The sequence below is a fragment of the Toxotes jaculatrix genome, chromosome 14 (genome assembly GCF_017976425.1).
Source record: "Toxotes jaculatrix isolate fToxJac2 chromosome 14, fToxJac2.pri, whole genome shotgun sequence".
In the NCBI taxonomy this organism is placed as follows: domain Eukaryota; kingdom Metazoa; phylum Chordata; class Actinopteri; family Toxotidae; genus Toxotes; species Toxotes jaculatrix.
The window spans coordinates 19885194-19909863 of record NC_054407.1 but is presented as its reverse complement, the minus strand read 5'-3'; the positions used below and the strand labels follow the sequence as shown (position 1 = coordinate 19909863).

At 40.1% G+C, this 24670-nt stretch overlaps 1 protein-coding gene across 5 annotated transcripts in view; it reads right to left on the bottom strand.

Moving 5' to 3' along the window:
* Positions 1–24670, bottom strand: part of LOC121193145 (collagen alpha-1(XI) chain-like) — an 80680-nt gene that overhangs the window by 38823 nt on the left and 17187 nt on the right. For 4 of the 5 annotated variants that reach the window (XM_041055305.1, XM_041055308.1, XM_041055309.1 and 1 more), the window contains 22 exons: positions 21458–21586; positions 17792–17881; positions 17422–17520; positions 14632–14937; positions 13379–13444; positions 12176–12217; positions 11727–11789; positions 8937–9011; positions 8225–8308; positions 6970–7026; positions 6338–6391; positions 6100–6153; positions 5651–5704; positions 5499–5552; positions 4658–4711; positions 4515–4559; positions 3697–3750; positions 3551–3595; positions 1917–1970; positions 797–841; positions 342–395; positions 193–237 (listed from right to left, as the gene is read on the bottom strand). In XM_041055305.1, coding sequence (XP_040911239.1) covers positions 193–237; positions 342–395; positions 797–841; positions 1917–1970; positions 3551–3595; positions 3697–3750; positions 4515–4559; positions 4658–4711; positions 5499–5552; positions 5651–5704; positions 6100–6153; positions 6338–6391; positions 6970–7026; positions 8225–8308; positions 8937–9011; positions 11727–11789; positions 12176–12217; positions 13379–13444; positions 14632–14937; positions 17422–17520; positions 17792–17881; positions 21458–21586 — 1623 coding nt within the window. The remainder of the gene's footprint in view (positions 1–192; positions 238–341; positions 396–796; positions 842–1916; positions 1971–3550; positions 3596–3696; positions 3751–4514; positions 4560–4657; positions 4712–5498; positions 5553–5650; positions 5705–6099; positions 6154–6337; positions 6392–6969; positions 7027–8224; positions 8309–8936; positions 9012–11726; positions 11790–12175; positions 12218–13378; positions 13445–14631; positions 14938–17421; positions 17521–17791; positions 17882–21457; positions 21587–24670) is intronic. The other variant, XM_041055310.1, reaches the window with a different exon arrangement.

Sequence of the window (24670 nt, the reverse complement as noted above, 5' to 3'; positions counted from 1 at the left end):
ACATAAAAAACTCTGTATTCTATTTTAGAGACAGCTTACCTGATGCTATCTAAATTGTGTAAAGGTTAGACAAATTCTAAATTTAAGTATTTGTGACCCAGCAGTGACACATTAGAAAAATCTTTGAGAATAACTATAATTACATTCTTTACTGTAATATTCAACTTAAAAGCTAAACTACATAATACTTACGGCTGTTCCTTTCTCGCCTGGAGGTCCTTCTTTTCCTGGGTGACCCTGAAGCAGTCAGAGAGATATTTTATCATCAGGTGAACATGATGTTGGTTGGTATTTTGTCTGAATGATGTAAAAATTGAAAGAGAGTCAGGTGGGTTACTTACAGGAGGGCCATCGGCACCAGCAAGGCCAGCCAAACCTTGCTTACCTTGAGGTCCCTACAAAGAGAAAACAAATGTAAGGAAGACAGACAGACAGACAGACAGATAGACAGATAGATAGATAGATAGATAGATAGAAGATTGCCAAAGGATCATCTGTTTTAAATATTATTAAATATCCACAAAACCACTAGAAAATACTTTCAGCTACACAAAGTAAGTGCTTATGCAGGAGTATTCACACTGTAAAATGTGTAGAGTGTGTGTATATGTGTGTGTGTGTGTGTGTGTGTGTTTTAGCTATCAGTGCTGTGCAGAGGAGCCAGTAAAGACCTATAGCTCAGACAGCACTGAATCTGCAGAATCACTTAGGAGTCTTGACTGAAACATTTACTTATCGGGACAGCAGAGTTGTGGTGGGAGGACTGAAGAGAGGACTGGGTTCCCTCTTTACTTACTTTTTCACCAGGAGGCCCAATTGGACCTTGAGGACCAACAAGACCCTGAAAGACAAAGGGATATGATATTAAAATGAAGTGGGGGAAAGAGCACCTGTTTTGTCAGTGTGGGAAAGTCTGTGTGCTATATTCGCCATTGGCTTATTTTGTAATGTATTCACCAATTCACAATGTATTCATTCTTTCTTCTACAGGTCCTACCATTGTTATTGTTGGTTGGCTACTTCATGCTGCCCACTCATATCTGTTCATTCAGCTGTGCAAAGACTGGTTCATTATTTTCTACAGTTCATTTTAAAGTCACACATCTTAAAGACTTCTTGAGAATCCACTCGATGAAGAATAAAAAAAAGTTATTAACACTTCAAATAAGAGAGCTGTGTTATTTTTCTACGGTCCAATGCCTTTGCTGGAAGGCATCAATCTGCCTCTGGCCAGGTATAACTAAAAGGAACAAGTTATTTATTCAACCTGTATACCATCACGATAGGTTCCTACTAATACTTTCCAAGGGAATGACGCCATCCTGTTCAGGCTACGAGCGTCAGCAGGACTGAAAATTTTACCTGGCAATGGTCATTTACCCCTGGCTACAATATTGGGTGTACTGTTTTGTATTAAAGATGACTCCAAAATGGAATATTTTTCAGTGTGCCACCAACTGGACAATGTAATCGGTTAAGTGCTATCAAATGAGTACAATATGTCTCATCTCAGCTGGACAGAAAGGATGTTTTTCTTCTTTGTGGCAGCAGAGAAACAACGTTAGTGAAAACTTTCAAAGTCTAAGTCTATTTTGGTGTGAATGTTGTGGAATGCCTCACAGAGTGGCAGCTTTTTAAGCAGAGAGAGAGAGGAAGGAGATCAAAATACAAATATGTCTGCAAACATCTGATTAAGAAAACAGGAGTGCGAGTGATCTTCTGAGTTCACAGTTCTCCCCCGTTGCAAAATGGATATAGCAAAGAAGAGTATGAAGAGGACAGATTTGAGGCAGGGAAGGAGGAGGAGATGAAAAAATTAAGGCACTGAAAAGAATTGAAGAGATAATGAGAGACACAGCAAGAGAGACAGGGATAGACAAGGCAGATAGATACACAGAGAAAGAAAAGAAACTTACATGTGGACCAGGCATACCCTGTTGCCCAGGAGGTCCTGGTTCTCCTTGTGGACCCTGCACATGAGAAGAAAAAGCAGAGGACGCAATTAATATTTTTAATTGCAGCAACTGATTCTCTTCTTTTTAGTTCAAGTATTATTTAAATTTACTACAAAATAAATAATGCTAAAATCTTTTTAAAATTAAAAAAAAAAATACAGCTAGTAAATACAAATAATCAAATTATGTATAAAGACAATGAACGGTAAACCTTACAAAGTCACAAGCTGCATCTTGTCTTTTGCTCCACTTGACTGGATTTACAGAATTGTCTTTGTGTGAATACAATTGCAAATGTACTTTTTCCACATTAAAACTGTGATGCTGGGCTAAGTGAAAACTTGGGGTGACCTTGTTTGGATAGATCAGCTGAATTGGCTTTATCCAATCTGTGTCAATAATGTGAAACAAAGCGGTGGAAATGGTCGGGAGAAATGTGATACACTGGCTCATGAAGCGGAGCTGTCTGTTTTTCTGGCCTTATCCAAAGTTATGTTTATCAAAGCTAGCCTTAAATCTAGTTACTGGTAAAAATCAAAGTTTGATGTGATGAAGTACTTTCTCAAAATACACGCTGTGGGGCTACAGAGCCATCTGGGCATGGATTAAAGATAACATGACTAACTAGAAATGGTGGGCTGCTCGGTATCCCTGCTGAGATTTTAGTGTGTCACAAACTAAACATATACAAAAACAGACAAGACCCTTGTGAAGCAGCCTGCTCCAGCTGTTATAACAAACACTAAATACAAATGCTGGATTCAGAGGAGTTTAGGTTGCTTCACTGTGATTGTTAGCAGGACCTTAAGTGCAAATTTCAAAACTGAGCTTAAATGAAGGATCCAAATGTAGTTAGTAAAAACATTTGGGTTATTCACTCACAAAGGATGCCTTAAAAACATCCATATGTCAGATGCTTGTTTGAGTACCATAAGGAATTATAAACCCTGTGGGAAGCTGAACTACTCTGGATACTTTCAAGTTCTGCTTTGATTTTTAGAATATGCTGTGATCAATACCAAGTTTGGAGAAATTAATGAGAAGCACACCATATTTCTATTGTTCTGTGTACTTTCAACAGCTGTTTATTTCTTTGGCTCAATGGCTCAGTGACTCAGTGACCATAGACAATGTGTGGACTTGTCCAGCTGTCTTGACCGGTGATCTGTTACCCTCATTCAAAACGTCCCACTGGGACCCTCCAGGAAGCTGACTGCGATGGGACCATGAGCAGACAGGCTTTCCTGTTTCATCACTTACTAAAGCTTAGTAAGCTCTCTAAGCTTCATCAAGGCCTATTCAAGTCAGCAGACTTTTTTGATGGAGAAGGTCTGAGAAGTATAATGAGACACTCTCTGCTATCATTTGCCATCTCTAATCCGCTAATGAGCTATGACCTCCATGCTCATCATGTTACATTGGGGTTAAAGGTCATTGACCTGCAATCAGCCTCAGGCAGGCCAAATGACATAATGATTGTTTAGGTGGTCTTGACAAATGTGCAAAAAAAAAAAAAAAACTCCCTTTCTGACAGTCTGACTTTCTGCTTTCCCTAAATAAATATTAAAAGTTTGTAAAACATGAATATTTCTCACCATGTTTCCTTTTGGACCAGCTTGCCCATCGAGTCCAGGAAGACCCTAAAGAGGCCAGAAATTGACAATGTTAGTTGTCATTTCATTAAACTAGAACACAAATTATGAGTAGTATGAGAATTAAGTGACAAAGCAGGTGTACTTACACGCTGTCCTGCAGGACCCGGAGACCCTCTGGGGCCAAGCAAACCTCTAGGACCCTGTATATAACAACAATTACAAGTTAAAGAAAATTATGTAAAATAATACCTTAATACATATATCTGTTCATGTTAATCTTAATGAAACTATGTGTTGTGTTTAGAAATATGGTGGAATTTTTAAAAATGGTATAATATATAGTAAATTAGATGCACTGAAAATCCTTGAAGTGTAAAATACTGGCCTCATGAGGTCATATATGGTAAGTGCAGGTGCAATTCAGGGAATGAGCAAGAAAGATGCTTATTTCAAAATCTTAAGTTGTGCACATAAAAACAATGCACTTACTATGCTCTTTTATCTTACAGACACTGTGTGGTGAAATGAGATGCAACTGTTTCTCTAACAGTTTTGGGTACAGGGAGAAAACCATTTTTCATGCAACTCTATGGCCCATTTAGACTGAACGAGGCAGAATATGGCAGTTTTTCATGGATAATGACAGAACAACACATTTCCCTGTTCTATTTGCTGATCTATTATTCAGAGCCATTCTGTCCTGGCAAGGTCAAGATTACAAACGCAATGGCCCTTGCAGACAGGAATGTCGTTACAGTTTCAAGAAGAGGGGAGGGCGAGGCTATGTGCTTAAATAACTGCCAAAATGAATCTAGGGGAAGGAATGAAGGGATGAAGCCTGTGGTAGCAAAGGAAAGGAGTAACATGATAGTCATATTTTCATCATATTTTTTATCTTTGACATGAGCTGCACTTTAACAATCCTGTCCCACTGTATTATCAAATATTAACAATAATAACTTACACTCTCTCCAGCCACACCTCTCTGTCCAACCTGGCCATCTTCACCCTTTGGATAGAAAGTAAAATAGCGGTATATTAAGGAATGCAGAGAAATGTTGACTTTTTGAGAACGACAAGTTGTATAGTGACTGAGGAACTACTTACTCTTGGGCCATCCTCTCCTGGGGGTCCTGGAGGACCAGTAGGACCATGTTCCCCCTGGAGAGAAAAGATCACAGGAAAAGGAATATCAACAAAGAGTGGGAGTGGCAGGGTCACAAGAGAGTCCACAAGCTCGGTCCATGTAGCTAAGACAGAAAGCTACTAATTTTTACTTTTTGAAAAAATATGATATGGGTCAAAAATTCAGAAAACGTACAGAAATGACGCTGAAAAGAGAGCGACACAAATGGGCAACAAAATTGCCTTTAATCTACAGTAAGCATGGTCACCACAATTGGCATGGACCTATATGGTTTCTACTATTTATAGTGCTCTATAAGCACTGGTCTACCTCTGGTGGCTCTGTAATTACTCAGTATAGGATAAGGCATGAAAGCCTGTCTAGAAATACCCCTCTGTGATCTCTGTCCTCTCTCTTTCTGCTCTCTACACAGGCCCAAATTCCATAAACGCCAAACAGCACTCCCCATTCGCCTCCATGCCTGTTTAAAGGCAGCCAAAGTGGTTCTGGAGTCAGTCCCACCTCTCGTAACTGGGTCAAACGCCCTAATGAGTTCCACTGGTTCAGAATTCATATCTGTCAACACTGGAGTGTATACAAGATGGATAGGAGGTAGCCTGTCTGTACACTGTCCTTCCAGCAGCATCAGGGCGGCTATAAGAACAGGGTACAGAGCAGCAATGACTGTGATCAATGAGGATTTGGGACTAGAAATAAGAGACTGCAGGATCTTATTTTTGGAGACAGATAGAAGTCTTTGATGATGTTTGTTGTCTGACCTTGTTCATTCGTTAGACATAAATTCACTTGCTTCATACTTACTCTATGTCCCTTCTCTCCAGGAAGACCAGGGAGGCCGTCAAAACCTCGGTCACCCTGAAAAAGCACAGTAACAAATGGTTAGCTTTATCAATCAACATGGCAGATGTCACTTCTTTTTTTTTTTTATTTTGATAACCTGGTGCGCTCTTTACCTTGGGCCCTGCCTCTCCTGGCAATCCTCGAGCACCATCGGCTCCATTACGACCCTGGAGGACACACAAATATCATGTCAGGCTGCACAGAACTCACTTTAGAAAAATATTCAGCGATCTTTGATGGTGGTTGACAGTAAACACAGAGAAGATGCTGTCATTCTTCTAACTAGTTCACAGTTAAATAAAAGACGACTATGAATTTACACATGAAGAAATGACTGCAGCTGACTTATGTGAAACAAGGCCATGTTTCAAACTAGACAGGCTCTTCTCTTTGGTCATTGTAGCACTGATCCTTGGACTCTTGTTAGCCAGTAATATTAGAAATTTGGGGATTTACATTTGTGCTTCTGTTGCAACACAGTTTTGCCCTGGAGGACATGAATCAATAACTGTAATTAAGACTAAAATCCTCCTGGTTGAGTGAGGATAAAAAGTGTTCTTACCCTCTTTCCTGATTTTCCTGAAGGGCCAGATGGACCTTGAAGACCTCTGGGTCCCTACAGAGAATAAATACAAAAGTATAGTAGTACAGGATACAAGCGGAAAAAAGGAAGCTTATTGTACAAAAGAAGGAGATGACCAAAATTAAATGATTACAACAAGGATGTATAATTACAGGAAAAGTGTAACCTGTAAGGTGTTGCCATGAAAATAGTAAAACAAAAAATATCCTCTCCTTACCTGTGGTCCAGGGTCACCACTGTCACCTTTAAGTCCAGGAGCACCAGGACCGCCCTATCAAACACAGACAAGCAAATTCAGTGAATGAACGTCTTCACTGAAGCCAAATATTTTTTTCATCCAGTCACTGGCTTAAAAAACAACATAATCTAGGATGGACTAGAACCTAATGCAAATCCACTCGTGTTGTTTGATGAAGGTACACAAAAGGAAAACAAGAGGAAAAACTCAGCTATTATCAGTTCAGACTGTGTGAGATTACATTGTGCTTATCATAAATATCTTAAATTGCCCCCCCTGGGAACAAATAAAGTTTTCTAAATCTGAATAAATAATATGTAACATTTAAGAAAACAGTTTGTGTGTTTGTTTATACACAAACTGTTTACACAAACTGATAACTGAATAACAATCAGTTATTCAATCTGCTTATCAGATAGTTATGGAATAAAATATAAACACCTCACAAGCAGATAAGGAGTGTGTGATACACGTGTTTGTTTTGTTTGTAGCTCTAATCACCTAATGTCTTTCATATCAATTTCATTCATTCATTTCAAAATCAATCAATCATTCAAAATTAATGGATGAAAGTGAATCAGAGGTGTTTGTCTGTGTACAAAGCTACTCACCACAGGACCAGATCTTCCTGTCATGCCCGCTGGCCCTGGAGGGCCTCTCATAGCCAGCTGTGGATCAGAGAGAAACAACACATAATCCACTGATCAGCAAACAATGTTGACAGTCTGTCATTGTGAAATGGATGTATCCAAGAACAATATTTCTCCCTCAAATAGTAGAAATTAGATAATGTATGTTGCTGTTACTTTATTAACATTCAGTAAATGATTGCAAAAGCATCTGTTTATGTTATGATAGATTTTTGTTCTAATTATTCTCAAGATGAAGACCATCATTGCAATGTCTTGTTTGTTTATGGAATTATTATAATATTATAAAATGAATTTGGTATGGTTGTTAAAATGCTACATAACAGTCTCTGTAATAAAGCAGAAATTTTTGATATTGAAATTGACTCAACACTCATTCATCTAATTGGACTTACCACCAGAAGGGGTCTGAAAATAATAAATCTGTATTGCGTGGAACCTTACAGCGTGCAAACTTTACTTTGTTCTTGTTCACAGTTTAACCACTCTGGTCTTTGTTCCTGTTCATGGTCAACCACAGTGTGGTACTGCCAGAAAGTTGTCTGGAATGTATTTGCAGCCTGATTACTGAAAGACTGAATTTACTAATTCCAAGGAAAGCAATTCATGCCCTATGCTACATTAAGACTGACTAAACATGAATAACAGATTAGTGCATCTGCACTGTGGTAATATACCTCAAGAAGACTTTTTGTCCTATTATTCACTCTCACACATCCCTGCCCTTTTTTTCCCTTTTTCCTTCCTCAGGCCAAACCTTTGGCATAAACGATAAATATAGAAAGGTGACAACTGCTTTCTAGGCATTACTAAACACTACTTTTGGCAGTCCTCCAGCTCCATGGAGACTTGTGAATGTGTGAATATTTTGTGTTTGTGCCACACTTGATGGTTTCCATGTGTTCTACTATAGATCACACCTTGCTTGAAGCCCTATATTTCAAAATGTTTTTCAACACTGCTATGGTTATCAGGACCCCTGAGTGGGTGTGAACATCTGTTGTGGCTTTATATACTACCTTACCTAATACAGGTCCATATTCTGTAGTTTAGCCAGATGAGGGGGGGCTTGTGAATAGTGATTCCTCTTTTCATTATTTACTACACTATCTAAACTGCATTTGGTCGCAGTTAAATCCAGACACAGAAATCATAGTTACAATGTTCTCTAAACTGAGTAGGACACATTATGGCCACATTTACAACCGATACTCACCCTCGCCTGAGATAGTATGGCCTGAGCCTGAGCTTCCTGGGCTGTAACCACAGGTCCCTTGTGTGCCTCACCGCCTGCACGGAACTGTCAACCACAAAACAAAAAAAGAAACACAATTAAAATTAAACTGACTTGTCTGTTTTAACAGAGTGAGACACCTAATGGCCTCCCCTGGTGAGTGTGTTCAAATCTTTGCTGTGTTCAGTTAAGCCTGTAAATCTGTCACCATGCCACACACACACACACTTTCACACATACATTCCCTGGCATACAAGCAGAGGCAGCTCACACTCTCTCGCTCGCACGCGCACACACACACACACGCGCACACACACACACACACACACACACACACACACACACACACACACACACACACACACACACACACACACACACACACACACACACACACACACAGATATACACGCATACACATAAAACACACACAAATATGTGTCACCAAGCCTTACAAAGCCTCAGTCACTGGTTCCACTCCATTGCACTGGCTGACATTTTGACATTTACAAGGTAAGTGATTTGTAACCCAAAGAAAATAAGGTGGCGATCCTTTGGCCTACTGGTGATGCTATGAGGTAAACTTACAAAATGAAGTGAGTTCATGGACTAATGCCTTAGATGAAGGGCGCACAGTATGTAAAGGAAATACAACAGACAGCCCGGTGAGCATGTGGGAAGCGGCAGGACTTACTGGAAGCATCAGAATGGTACCTGGAGGCCCAGGGACACCGTCTGAACCAGGAATACCGGGACGACCTGGAGGACCCTAGAGAGTCAGAGGAGGGAGAAAGAGTTGGATCTTCTGTAAGCACAGAGATATCATAGCTCAATCTGAATGTGTAACACAGGTGGAGCTGAGGCTAACAACCAAACCAAAGTACATAAAATCCCCATTAACTACAGTAATGCTACTCAAAAGGGATTTACAGTATTTGTTGCTAACAAACACATCTTCAGTGTATTGAATTCAATCGGCTATTGTTTTGTTGACTCGCATGCCAGCACATTATGTTGCTAAGAACAATTAATTAGATGTGGTTAATAAGCAAGCCATATATTTTCCCATGAGTTAACATGATTATTTTTGCCAATCCTCTATAACCCCCTGGAGGTGCTCTGTAAATTGAAAGGAAGAAAAAAAACTGATAACAGTACCAACAAACAACAGCAACAACAGTAACACTGCAGAGACTGAAAAAGTAATCTATACTAAGCAAACGCCTTCTTTATCTACTACAGTAATTTCAATGGGAAGTTCCTTTTTCTACAGTCTGCAGTGTTGTTGTTTCTTCCAAACAGATAATTGACTAATCCTACTGAGAAGAATAAGATAGGGAATTCAATCACGAGCAAAGACAAAGCATGTATTGTCATTAAGCTGGCCTAGGGATATTGCCTGCAGGAGAGCACTGACTTTATAACAAGACTTAAAATCCACAGCAATGGCCCTGTGAGGCTGTAATGCTCATTAGAATCCAGAAAACAAATCTGTTTGGTGGATGAAAAATGGAGAGAGAGTATTGCTATTATTCTCAGATTTTTACCACAAGTGGGGCAAAAAATGTTTGGCCTATGTATGGCACCATGAAAAGGAATTAATTCTTTTTACAGTGGCTATTTCGGGTAATCTCAGCTTGTCAGACGCTGCTAAACGTTCATCAGTCTAAGCTATAATTTGGCAGATTGAGGCTGTGATTTGTGAGACTTCAGTCCGCCTCGGCTTAGGTTGAGAGGTGCTTTGAGCTTAATGCTAACTCTAGCAGGCTATCCTGCAAATTTTACCATTGCATGCTTACATGCCTAAATGAGTATGTTAACATACTAACAACTAACATGCTTAATGCTTTGTTAGCATTAAGTTCAAAGTACAGCTAAGGCTGAAGAATCAGTCAGTTTTAGAGGAACGCTGTCAAGAACTGTTTGGAGAAAGTGTTTAACAGGTGCAAATGCATGTTTAGTGCCAATTGAAATGTTGGGGACCATGAATGTCTGTACTTGGCAACCCATTCAAAAGTTGCGGAGATATTTCACTTACAGACTGACTGATATTCTTAAAAGCAAACCACTAGTGTGGATAAAAACTACTTAGAAACAAAATCATTGCATAAAAGTTGCTCATACTGAGTAATGACAGTAGGAACAGACAGTTAAATTATAATGTGACTAGAGTTTGATTTACTAAAGACAAAAACTTATCATAAATCAGTTCAAGCCTGAGAAGTACCCAGTGTATCCAGAAAAGCCAGGATCCATTTAGCAGTCTTGTCATATGCCGCAATCTCAGACTGCTGGCTCAAATTGATGCCATGTGTTCCCATCTGCCTTTTCACAGAGGTGGTAAATACCCTCCATCCATTGCTGTTACAGTAAGCATAGCGGCATCTAGTGTTAATGACGGACTTACATGGCTGGGAAAGTGGTATTTGAGTGGAAAGGAGAGAGACGGTGATCATGAGAGAAATGAGCCGATCAAACGTTTAGTCCAGGCGGACACTGCGCAACGGAAAACCACAAGACTACAGAAACGAGTCACTTTTAATCCCCCTGTCAATCCTCAGCAAGACTGTTTCTCATGAAAGGAAATGACGGGAGGGGGAGAGACTCCTGGACCAACAAAATATTTTGTGATCACTTTGACCCTGTGGAACAATAAGCCTTTTGTACTGGTGAGGACTGCTGGTCATACTGGAGGAGGCGTGTTTGTGTATTTTGTAGTTGGCAAAGAAAGGGTTAACCTCCAGAGACAGAATAGATCTGCTAAAAGGGTGGTGAAGGAGGGGCGCGGGGCAATCACCACATTTGGGAAAAACAAGCTGAGATCCAGCCTTCTACAGGGGACAAGCACTTACTCAGTGTCATCCAATCAATCACATAAATGAGTGGAATCCCACAGTGCTGGGAAAGACGGCTTTGAGAAAGTTTAGGCTTCTACATGTCTTAAGGCAAACTCCTTGAACTTCTCACAAGTCCTGTAGCATACCAGCACAGCTGTTTTCCTAGAATTTCTCTTTGTTGGTGTATTGATAGTTTATGGGCATCTCATTTCCCTGCACCACTCCTCACTAATCCCCCGAACTGCTGCAGTAGCAAGCTGCATCCAATTGTATTATTCACTCCATGGCATTGAAACAGTACCTCACAGCATTCCAATAAAAGGGAAGACAGCAGGATAACAAATTCAGGGTTTATATATATATATATATATATGCTCACTCCCATAATTCACTCCCAAAAGTAAGATCAACACCTACGGCTAAAGTTAGTATTTCACTTTTGAGTCAATTATAGCCTGAAAAACGTGTTTTGGACGATAAACAGCTCAAATAAAATCTTAATTGACTGGTGCAAATGTGTTTTATTCTTCTTGAGGCAAAATACAACTGTTGTTAAATTTTAACATTCATGATAAGGAGAGAATGAGTGACAGAGTTTCTCAAAAACATCTGTAGTCAGCTGTGAAATGAGACCAGCCTTCACTCACCCTCTCACCAGGATCTCCTGGGGCTCCTGGGGGACCCTGCAATCCTGGGGTACCAGGAAGACCCTGAAACCACACACACAGACACACATACACTTAGCATATTATATCCCAAACTGCTGCTAACCAGCATTCCCACCACAGTCAGTCTATCCAATACTTCACATGCATAGGCCAACAAAGACAGAGGAAAAGACATGGGTTCAAAAAGAAATAAGCCTCAAAATAAAATAGCCCCCAACCCCCCTTCTTTCTCTCCCTTGCACTCACACACACACACAGACACAGACATACACACATTCATGCACAAATTCACATTTTGACTGTCTCTCCCAACTCAAGCTTCACTGGCGATCAGCACTGACGCTCTTTCCATAAAGACATTTTTTCCCTCTTTAGCTGTTCTCCATCTGTGGAAGGCAGACAGGAGTGTGGGAGAACGTGATACTCACGGCTTGGCCGGGGGCTCCTTGGGGTCCTTCTATAAGCATCCCCTGAAAAAGGAAAAAGTGGATACAGTAGCATTATAGGGCAGCCTGTAAATCCACAGGCAGTGGAGCATAGGGGCAGAAATGAGAGCCAGTGAGTGCTATGGGTTTGAGGTTGAGAAGTTTACTTATAGCTACATGCTCAGGACGTTAACGATGCTTCAGCTTTGTGATGCTTTATTCTATAATGTGTGTGGTCAAAGATTTGGATGAAGGCCTGTGGTGGTATTCATCATATGGAAAGATAGGGATACTAACTTCAGCTGCTACTTCATTCAATGTTTAGGCTGCTGTGGTAAATTGCATAGGATGACTCTCTAAAGAACTTATGTACTGTGGCATTTCATGTAGACAGCGGTTGTTTTGTCTGAGACAAAAAGACCAGAGTTAAATCTCATCAGAAGGGAAGAGTATCTCAGTTGTAAGTGCCTCAGTAAAATAAGCAAGACCTAAAGTTGAGCTGCATTGAAATGTGTAATATATAAACATACATAAATATGGGTGTAAATCAGAAATGAAAGAGAATTTTTGTTCAAGATAACAGATAAAAGAAAGCGTATTCTTCACAAAATATGCAGAGAATCTGATTCAGGCTTTTATAGACCTATAAATCATAGCGTGCAACAGTTGGAAAGTCTTAATTTGATATGAAAGCTTGTCAATGCTAATTTTGAAATAGATTTACTCTGAACATTAGTTGGCTAAAATAACAGATGAACCAAACGAAAGACAGAAGGATGGAGCAATAGCTGCTAAGACAGACAGCTAAGGTGGTTTATATAGCTTAGATAGATTGTGTAGAAGTGGAGTGTTAATATTCAGATACACTTTTGCTATCAAATTAACGTTAGTTGACAGTTGAAGAATAAACAGTTGCATGAATTTGATGGGAAAGTCCGTTAGCTTGCTAGCTATTTAGCAACTGGCTGACATCCTATACCTATAACATTAGCAGGCTGAATGCTGTATTATCTAGTAGTAAAGTAGTGAAGTTAACTCATTCGTGGATATATTCTTGAATACATTTAACTTTGTGAATGTGACTTTCCAACATGTGCCTGAATTTGTTTGGTACTCAAATTTAGCATGGAAAAAGTTGACATGTCCTCTTCAGCTGTGAGGTCTGTTTTCAGAAGCAAGACACGATGTTACTAATACTTCACTTACTGGCTCAATGACAGCAGGTTCACCCTTCTCTCCTTTTTCTCCCAGGTAACTTTGACCTCCACCCACCTACAGACATAAGACAGACCAGGTGAGGTTTTTTACACAGGCCAGACATTTATACGCAAAGGCAGAGCACCCATGGTTTGAAAGCCAAAAATGGAAAATGTGAGACCAATGAGCAGCAGATGTCCTGTCTGATGTCCTGGGTGTCTTCTCTTTTATAGAGGTTTCTTAAAACTCCAACAAAACTGCTAAGAAAAGCTCAGCAAAATGCTTACGGGTGCTCCGCATGCTTAGAAGGATTTAGGTAGTTCTCAAGGCAAAAAGCTGTTTTTTTTTTTTTTCTTCCTGCTGGAAAAATAAACCTCAAGAATAATTTTGCAAGACACTATAATTTAGACTTTGGTCTGACTCCTATTTATTAAGCTTCCTAAAAGCCAGGGACTCCAAAAAAAAAAAAAAAAGACCCCAACTGTGCACAAATGCAGAGGTCGTTACCTGACACTATCCATACAATGACTTCACATGAGAAGAATTCACAAACCACCTACAGCAGTGTGTCCAAAAACCACTAGACTGTAAAGTTAAGTCTGAAGATAAAACTCATTTTGAGAAAGTCATGGAGTAAGGCTGTGGTGTCCTGAGATTATAGAGCTGAGAGCACTAGTAGAGCAGTTCAGATTAACACAAAGCAGACACTTCTCAAGCCAACATCCAGACAAGGACTGTGTCACTTCCTGCCTCTGAGAATCTGGATCCTGAGGCAAGGAAGGAGTCTGGAGACAAGCCATGATAGACACTGGCTCAGCAGATATTTCTGTCTGGTTTTGAATATTGATCTGGATGTGATGAAAAAACATTTGCTAAGACTTAGTTTGTGATCAGGCAATCCAAACAGATCACTAGCATGATAACCAGAGAGAAGCATGTCTTTGATAAACAGCAAAGGTCACTGGGATCAAGAGGTTATGGAGGGTGTGTCTCTACTGACAGCTGGGTCGACATCTGTTTATCTCTAGGAAACTGAGATAGACAAGGTGTGCGTTTGTGCTTGCTGGTGTATTTGTGTTTGGCGAATGTGCATGCAGAACGCTTCAAGCTATAACCCGATACCATTAGAAACAACAAACAAAAAGGCTACTGCAAACACCCCATCAAACACATCTTCTCCATCTTTCCACATTCCTGACAACCACCTCGGTATTCTACCCCCACCACCCGACACCATTCCTCCTAACCACTCCAGAACTTACACTGCTCTCTCTGATGTCTGTCTCCGCTGGAACACCAGGACCAAACTCTTCCTCATATGTTGCAGATGTAGGCTTGGCATCAGTGGGGCCGTAATCGCCATAATCACCATAGTCATATGGCTTCTCTACAAACTCTTTGTTGTCATATTCCTTCAGGTCGTACTCCTTAAACTCATATGCGTCAGTGGTATGGTCCACCTTCCCTTGGGTGTCCACTGGGGCAGCGGTTTCCACAGCCACCGTGGGGTCCACCCCAACCTGTTCCACACCGGTGATGTAATCATCCACTATTTCACCATCGTAGCTCTGGGATCAGTCCAGGTATCGCAAACCAGGGTCAGGGGTTGTTAAGATGGGAGGGAACATGGAGGTTTGGTTAGTCAAATGAAACCATGTGAACAGCTTCAGTAATTCACATGTATTTTTATAACATGGTTCACAGTCAAAGCATTAGTATTTAGCACTTTAGTTAACTGCACTAAAATGATTCGATACCAACTAGGTTTAACTCCTTTAAGGAATTTTCAACTTAGTTGTGCAAACATCCATGTGTTTGATTTGGGACAGCATCCAAAACTCAACATATGTGAAAATACATATGTTTTGTCAATAGGCATTGTTATTAGAATTAACATCTATAATCACACTATATTCTGAATTGTTTATCTGCAGGATGTGAGATGTCCCAAACCATTGACACTTTGGTGTTTGAAAAATGTAAATAAAAATGTGGTGTATTCTGAGAAATATATTCATGCTGTAAAAATACAGTATGAATGACTTGTGAAGTAATTTAAACAGAATAATGTTAAAAACTTCAATCTTTGTCAAAAGATCAAATGCAAATGCTTTTGCAAACGCTTTTGCAAACATCTTCCCACGAACGATTTAAGACCAGATGAAGTAGTAAAGCAATGAAAAAGCAGTACTGTTTAAAAACTAAATTGAAATAAAAATGAAATGGTAGCGTTTTATATGTTTAAGAATTTGTGTCTGTACAGAATGCACTGAGGACTACACAGGAACAATTACACTTTGTTTTATAAGCTTTGCCTTGTAAATTAGACTGTACTCAGCTTGTTGAAAGATGTCAATCAGTGCTACACTGAAATGCATCATTAGACATCAAATACTGAGAGTGTCTTGAGGAAGAATGTAGAGAAATTATCTCTCATGCAAATATTGTTTTTGAAAGCATCCTTTCGTGAGTACAAAGTTGCTGCAAACAATTTTTAGGTTGCGCAATCTTTGTAGAACAACTTGGATTTGAGAGCAGCACTGCTCATTAAAGTAACTATTCCCTTCATGGGGTCTTATAATAGTGTAAGACACCTTAGGCAGCATTATTAGAGGTTACAGATTTTCTGTAAGAGTGCTTCCATGTTCTAAACAGGTAATGAATCAGGTAACTTCTTGGAAGATTTACATACACAGGGCTTAAACTCTCAACTTCTAAGTCACCAGTCTACTTCTGTTTAGCCAACTGGCAAATCACTCATAATCTTATTTATGCAATGGCACATTTACTGTATGTCATAAACCTAAAAAGGAAATTCCTCAGCTGGATATCTTACAAACCACAACCCATGGCTAAATTTACATGAGACTTAAGTAATTGCTAATGCATTACCCACTGGCAGCAACTTAAAGAGACATCCTGCGTAAAATTCCCCAGAAAAGAAAAATAAAACTATGAATGTATGCTGCAGACTGTAGACTGTACCAAAGGCATCCACCAATAGTACTTTGGTCTTGGGGCACTTTGACCCAATGACACCATCTAAAAAGCTGTCCAGTGCATCAAAGTCCTCAGGAATCAGACAAGTGTTCCATCATGGCAGAGCATATGTTTAGTTTCCGTGGTTAGCCCTCTGGCCCGTCATTTTAAATGAATGTAACGTTTCAAGCCGAGTGAAGCTGCGTTATCCACCTCAAGGTACATCACAATGCAATCGGCAGACATTTGGCTGGCAGAGCACACAGCCGTATTGTTTTAGTTTAACCCCCAAATGTTCTTCATTATGTTGTGTTTTATGTGATGGTTTAGCACAAATTAAGACAGGATCTGCCAAATTCAGGATATGGCAGAAACATAGGGTTTGTGTCCGTCTACTGATTTTCCATTGGTTACGGTTCATTAAATGACAAAGTTTTCCCGCTTCGGTCTTTATCCAGACTCTATTTGATAGAAGCTGTTTCTTGTGGAAATCAAGGAGAAGAGTAAGCTGTTTGATGTTAGTGAGGCCTTGTTGGGTTTCAGCCTCCAAGGGCGATCATAAAAATATGTTTTCTTGTTGGGGGTGCCCTACACTTTTACTGACAATTCAGACCAATTTTAAACCAATAAACCAGAAATTTAAAAACAGGAATTTGGATGTTAATTGTCAAGTCACTGAGAACTTACCACAATAATAAAAACTGTATCCCGGGGGGAAAATTTGAACCAATTATCTGTTCAAAACCTTTGTAGTGTCACAAAAACCAAGAATAAACATATTTCTCAATTAAAATACCAAATAAGGCTGTCAACCAACTGCTGACTATTTACAGCTGTTACCATGTTTTTCTATAAATTGGCTGGAATCTGTCACGGCATTTTACCATATCATTTTTTCTTTTTAAATATCCTGAAAATCTGTCTATATATCTTTGTAACGGTTATACTATGAACATTCATTGTCGATTCATTTCAAATATCTCTAAGAACATTTTACTGTAGCTTAATCAAACTTATTACGTGGTTTATGAACAGAAATGAAAAGTTTATCTCTTGATTATTTCTCACATTACCTGCCCTTGTTCTGCAGTGCCAGTGTGAGTTTCAGGCTGACTTCCGTCCACTGTGGTGTAATCATACTCACCCCCGTAGTAGTCCACACCCACATTTGTCTGAAATCAGAGCAGTAACAGCACAAAGTAAAGCATTACACATTTGATCTGGGTAAATTCAACTTATGGTTGCATTTGAGAGGTTATTTTAATGCAATAAAAGAGGGTAATGGTGATATAATTTTTCTTTATACATTTTCTGAAACTTTATGTTATGTATAAATGAATAGTACATTTATTTAACATGTATTTTGCTAAAAAAGAAAAGTAAAGACGAGAGATGATGTTATTCATGGCATGAGCCATGGTAACGGTATTAGTCAAGTGTTACCTCCGTCTTTGCTCTTTCAGTTGGGGGAGCTTCAGTGGTTAACTCTCCTTCATTGTAGTCATAGAACTCACCATATTCATAGTTAGTGTACTGTAAGGAAAAAGGGATGGGGGCCAATCCGTTAATCACTGCGATCATGTAAATAAGGCAGCACAATGTCACACAGACATGTTGTACATTATTTACATGGCATGTAAGAGCATTCTCACAAAAGTGTACAAATTTAGTGTTGTCATGTTATTTTAGATATAACATGGTCAAATGATGACAATATCACATCCATATTAGAAAACTAAACTTTTTTGCATATGGATGACAGCCGCAGTCCTTGATTCCCTTCCACTGAAACGCCCTGAGCTTTACATGAACCTACTGAGAGATTCATGCCTGCTATGAAACAAACAGCAATTAAGATTTTTGTTTGCTCCCAACAGGATGTTAGAGGGCTTAAGTGATGCCAGTGAAAACTTATCTGCCTCTACTGCTTAATTCTGTATGCCAACAATGGCCCTGGGGTTTCACTAATGGGCCCTTTAAAACAGAAAACGCAAGCTCTCCTGACTCATTGCATGTTGGTAAATTATGGGGAGCACAGAGAACACAGTAGCAGGGGGTAAAACCACTCTTTAAAAAATCCTGAGGCATTAAAACAATCTCTGCGTAGACAACATGTGTTCAGCCTCTTACTAATTTTTTCAACAGAATATTTAGTTCTGGATCCTCAAAACATTCCATTGTGTTATGTCGCTGTTTATATACACTTGAGAAATTATTTCAACTTGACCCACCAGAGAGGAAACATAATCATAACACAATGACACAGGACTGAAGTGACTCATGAATACTTGTTACTTTGAGGGAATAATTTAGCATTTTATGAAATATGCCTCTTAGCTTAGCATAAAGACTGAAAGCAGATGGAAACAGCTCGCCTGGCTCTGTCTAAAGGTAAAAACTTGTTATAGTTTGGGTGTTTAATCTGTTCAAAAACTGAGGGGTAACGACATCAAGTTGCAATTTTACAGAGCCAGGCAGGCTGTTTCCCACGTGCTTCCCTTTTTTATGCTAAACTAGGCTAATTGTTTCCTGGCTCCAGCTTCATACCAACCATAAAGACATGAAAGTAGTATCAATCTTCTCATCTAACTCTTGGCAAGACAGCAAGTATGCCTTATTTCCCAAAATGTCAAACTGTTGTTTTAAATCACCAACGTCGACAGGCATTTATTGGCGTCCTGTCCACAACCCAAATGATATTAAGTAATTTTGCCATTTAATCAACTCAAGATTCTCCCCAGATCTGCATGTTTCATTTAGTTCTCCTAACACTGTCAAAACAGAGGCAAGGTAGATTAAGTTAACAGAGCAAGCCCCGATATGCAATTCTCTAACAGCGCAGGGATAAATATTAGTCCCTGGACAACTGCTAAGCTCATAAAAATAATACAAGATCCAAGGCCTGCTGCAATGCTGGCCTGGCGTCCATTCAGTGGCCGAGAGAGAGGGGGGTCGTACAAGAGAGAAGCCCTGGCCAGACCAACTACACTGACTGACAGGGGAAACTGAGAGAAGGAGAGGGTCAGAGAGAAATATAGAGAAAGATAGAGAATGAAGGAAGGATTTATAAAGATTTATGGCCCTGAAGTGCTTGGCTGAGCTGAAGGCCTTCACCACAGGCTTGGATGAAAGGCATAAATACTGAAGTGTGCTCATAAAAAAAAAGCTCCCTCTTCCTTCCTCTTGCATCACCCCCTCTTCCTCTTATAACCCATCTGCAGACATGTGGCTCACGACTGTAAAGGCAGCATGCTTCAGGTCAAGGAGCATCTTCAGAGACTAAGGTCAAAGCCATGCTCTGTGCTTTTATAGAATTTTAGAGGTTTGGTTGGAAAAAAAAACTCAAAACACTGAGGGATAGAAGTTCAGACCTCAAAGTACACAAACACTTCTTTCATTAAAAGACAGTCTGGTGAGATTCAAATTTCTACAACAGTGATCTGTCCTTTGGAGGAAATGTGTTTCAGTTGTGAAGGAGGAAATAAATTCTTTAAAATACTGAGCTGGAATGTAGGAAAAATATTCCTGTTACAACAGTACAGAAATCGACAATGAATAAACCAGATTTACAATGTTCTTGAATCCCAACTACTCCCTGCTGTCTATTTAGAACTGACAAGCTCCTGAAGAGCAACTTGATGATGAAGCAATATTTTCCAGGACATGGTACCAACTGTACAGCCAATACTTTCAAATAGAGTATGGGCTCCCGATTTTTTTTCTTTAACCAGGGATCTAAAGTCTACTTTTCCAGGTACTGGGAGTCTAGCTAGGGAAGGAAAATCTTAAATTTCCCTGGGAGTCTGGGCAGAGCCTGCAGAACTCGTTAGTGATATAAATCACGGGGCCACTCCAAAGTGGGCTCAGACTTCGTGGCAGGGAAAAAGGAAAAGTTTCCAGTGTGAGCTCATCAGTTATTTAGTGAATACAGAAGGAAAATGTCAGCCGACAGAAAGGCTTGAAAGAGCAAAATAACAAAAAATGAGGATGAAAAAAAGAAAACTGAGGCCCTGACACAAAGCACTGTATTTTAATTAAGAGATTTGGCTGAAGAAGCTACAAGCGATGTTTTGGAGCCAGTGGCAATAAAATGAGCTCAAACTCAGCACTGTATTTTGATATGTCAGCACGTTTTTAAAACTGACACGAAAAAGAGACAGATTAGACATAGAGACTCATGCTAACGCACACCTGTCGAAGCACTTATGCCTGGAGTAATGTTTGTAAAAACATTTTCAGATCAAGCAATTTGCAGAGAATATTCTCATACTTTTTGTGTATGCCTGGCAAAAAGAAAATGCACTGGCTTAAAACAATAAAAATGTTATCGACTATTACTATGAGCTGTCACAGAACATTGGTTATGGTGCTGAAGTGTTTGCGGAAAAATGTGCAAAATGGAGCTGAGGAAACAGGGAAACTTGATGAGTTTCGCTGGTTTTTCTCAAATGACACCTTCTGCCCAACCCCCAAAACCTTACTCAAAACACTATTTCTTCACTCTTTATTCTTCTTCTAACCATACCAACCATCTTATTTTCTACAGTGATAGCAGTCCTCAGCATTTGTCACATCTAAGGTCCGTGAATTTTACATTGCAGTTGGACTTGTTGGTTCTGGAACTCTGATTGGTGCAATATCAGTTTGGACAAGCAACAAAAACTGTTTGGAATGTCATTCTGTCATCACCACAACTGAACCCACGAAAGACAACCCCCCCCCCACAAGCAGAAGGAGCTGTCTATGACTACTTCACTTCCACTTATCCGAGTCTTCTATTTCACTGGTTTACTTCATCTTTTGCTTTATAACTTTTCCTAACAGCACCCGAGTCTGAAGGCCTTTTTCCAAATTCCTGTTATCATCCTTACTAAATCAACTCCAGCTCCCATTAACTCTTCCCCCTGCTTCCCTCCCTCTTTTCCTCACTACAACTACTCCTCCCTCCCCTCCCATCTGAATCAAACTAAAACACTCCCTACTGCCCCTCCTCTCTCCCAACTCTCTCTCTTCCTCCTTCCCTCTCCCTGGACAACCACTCCTCCCTCCTGATCTCTACTCCCAAATCCATCCCACCTCGTGTGCCTTATTCCCCCTCCAGATACTGACCTCATCCTCAGGTTCCTGAGCCTGGGGGGCGTCGTGGTGGTTGGGGGTTTCACAGTCAGGACTGTAGTGTTCACAGTAGTCATAGGCTGCCCTGGGGTCTGCCACTATCAGCAGCTGCTGGATGTCACCCTGGGAGAAGAGGGAAAAAAAGGAAAAGAAAATCAGCAGAAGTCATGTCAACAAATTTCACAGACTATAGAGTCAGGGACTGGAAAGTATTTATTCCCAAAGCAAACTCCCATGTCAGAGTTTTCTTTCATCCTTAATGTTACTCAACACAAAAACAGGGAGTCTGCTGGGTAATTTACAATGCTATACATGTATGTTATGGCCATCAGTTTTATTTATTTCAACTTAGTTTCTGAGAAATCAGATTTTTCCAGTTTGGTTTGGCAATTGGCTCGAATACCCGGGAGCCTCAGCCACTGTTGCTACGAAGGAGAAGCTAGTCAGAGGCATGACTCAGAGTAAAACACACCATTTTGCCATCACAGTTGGGAGCAAAACATCACACTGTAGTTGTCAAATTTCTCCAAAATTAATATGGAATGAAGTGAATATTAATTCAAACTGTAAATTCTCAACGGGATGCATAGTTGACCTTTTTCCTTACATTTTCCTGTATACAGGCTTTTTACCTTAGACTTTTTAATCAAAGAAACAAATATTTTATGACACACTTGCTAATCTTTTGCACTTAAAATTGAATTGGCTGTTGTTTTATGTCCCTCCAAGCCTTGGAACTGCTCCAACTGTCAATCACCAAAAAATGTTTATGCAAAAAACGAACGTGACTTTTACTTCCTGCGCCCTGACGCCCTGAAGTAACTCCACCTTACTCACAATCCGAAAGTCTTTCTCCAGACACCACTCACACTGTCCATTTCTTTTTTCTTTCATGATTACAAATAGAAACCAAATGTTAGCATCCATGAAGAATTCACAGATTCCTCCTCGCCTGACTAGCCAACTTTGCACCAGTGTGGTGATAATAAAATGTGACAATAAAAACAACAAGGCAGATGTTATAGAGTACCAGAGGCAGTAGTCTCTTGACTATTAATTACATATAATTTTACGGAATAAATGGCTGTAGGGGAGTCTGTAAGCTTTTAAGAAAGAACAATTGCACAGCCCCCCTCCTTCAGCCATTACAGACGGCAAGTCCCCTTACACAGCAGATAAATAACCAAAGTCTGTACTTATCTTACGCCGTCTGTTTTTCATGAGCTTTTGGAAAAGGAAATTAGATCCCCGCTCACAACCCTTCCATCAGCCAAAGGCTCTTTTTCCATGATCGTCTCTGAAGGAATTTCTAAACCTGGAACTACTATGCCACTGATGTGGGGAATGTTGTCTATACCCATCAAGCATATGGGCACCTCGGCTGACCCTTCTCAGAATCCACCTGGAGTAGGTAACTAAGAGGAGAAATAAATGGGGAAAATAACCTAAGTGCTGTGTGAAGGTGAAGGCAGGCCACGATCAGGGTGGCCTCTAAGGAGGAAGCACATACATGCAGATTGCATTAAATTACAGGAGGCAACATCTGTACAAGCTTAGACCTCTGGAATGCATTAGACGTTCACAGCCCCATGCTCCCATCATACATGACCAGTAAATCTCAACAGGGTACAGAACAACCCAAACAACAACTATAATGATAACAATATAAATACATTTTACGTATGGATTTATACATGGGTGCTCAGCAAGTTTCATTTCACCTCCTGTTGTTACCTGCTCTGGCATTAATGCGGACACCGACATGCAGATCCCCCTTCTCACGAGAAAACACATACACAATAGATTTAAAATGCATGTGTCATTTCACTGTATACCCTGTGTGGAGTTCCTATACCATCTCTCAGGGGAATGAAATCTCTTCATCTTATAGGGCATTGGAGTAAAATGTAGCTCAGGTATGATTATGGAAAAAATGACCTCAACCTATATAGGTGGTAATAAAATGAAATTACAAACGTGTTTCAAACTGTGATACCTACAATCTGAAAATTTCACCTCTTGTCTGATCCCCAGACTGCAAAATAAATCTGGCTGGGGATCAAACTGAAAACAGTTCTTGCCCCTTCCTTGAGCAATGCATTTGATGCTAAACTGGGGCCAACAAGATCAGACTGTGGCTGTACTGGGCAGTTTCCAGGTGTGACTGTGTGTAACCCAGTGTGGAGCAGGGTATATCTGCACAAGAGAATTTGTGCTTATTGAAGCTACACTCCGTGAAAAAAGGGAAAAATATCCTGCTCACAAGAGTTCTCCTTGCACCTTGTGAACCTCTACTACAATGAACAAAAAATACAATGACAAACAGAGTGCCTGAAGTTACTGACTGCACTGGAGCCACAGCATACTGTATGTTCTTTTTATAATTTAGCACAAATGGATCCAAAGTCAAAGCCAGAAACAGAGAAGACAGTTAAAAACACAGACACATTTCACTTGGCAAGAAGTCTGTCTGCTTCCTCCTCTCAAGTGTCTTCCTGTATCCATGGACAGTAACTTTTCATTGTAATTCTTTCTCGCTCACTCATTCTTTAGCTTAGTTTGTGTGTGCATTCAGCAATAAAATAAAGTGTATAAAACAACAATGCCTTCAGTAAAACAAGAACATAAGAAGAAGAGTCCAAAAAGTGTCATACCAGCCTCATCAAGAGACCACACACACTTAGCCCCTTTATAAAGCCAGTCAGTGATTCAATCACTCACACTGACTCTCACTGTTCGCCCTCTCTCCTTCCACCCTCTGCGTTTTCCTCGTCTGCATCTTGGTGCTTTTGTTGATGTTACTGTCTGGATTGTACTGCACATCTCTCTGGCATCTGTTGAGGTTCCTCCTTAGAATTCCAGGAATGATCTACAGCAATGCCCTGGCTCTGCTCAGAGCTGGCACAGACACAATGGGATAAATCATCTGTCTAGGCTACACTACAATTGATCTATTAATGGGTCTGTGTACAATGTGCACGTGTGCATAAATACAGTGCGCCTCGACACATGTTAACCTTCATCTCACACTGTAACAACAAGCATTGGATGGAAAAAAGTACATAAAAGGACAAACTGGGATGAGACTGACTGATCAAAGTAAAGAGAGGAGGCTGGAATCATCCTTCCATCGACACGTCACCCCGTAGGCAAACCAATTCAAGAGTATGCAAAGGGCTGCATTTGGCTCTTGTTTTTGAGTACTGG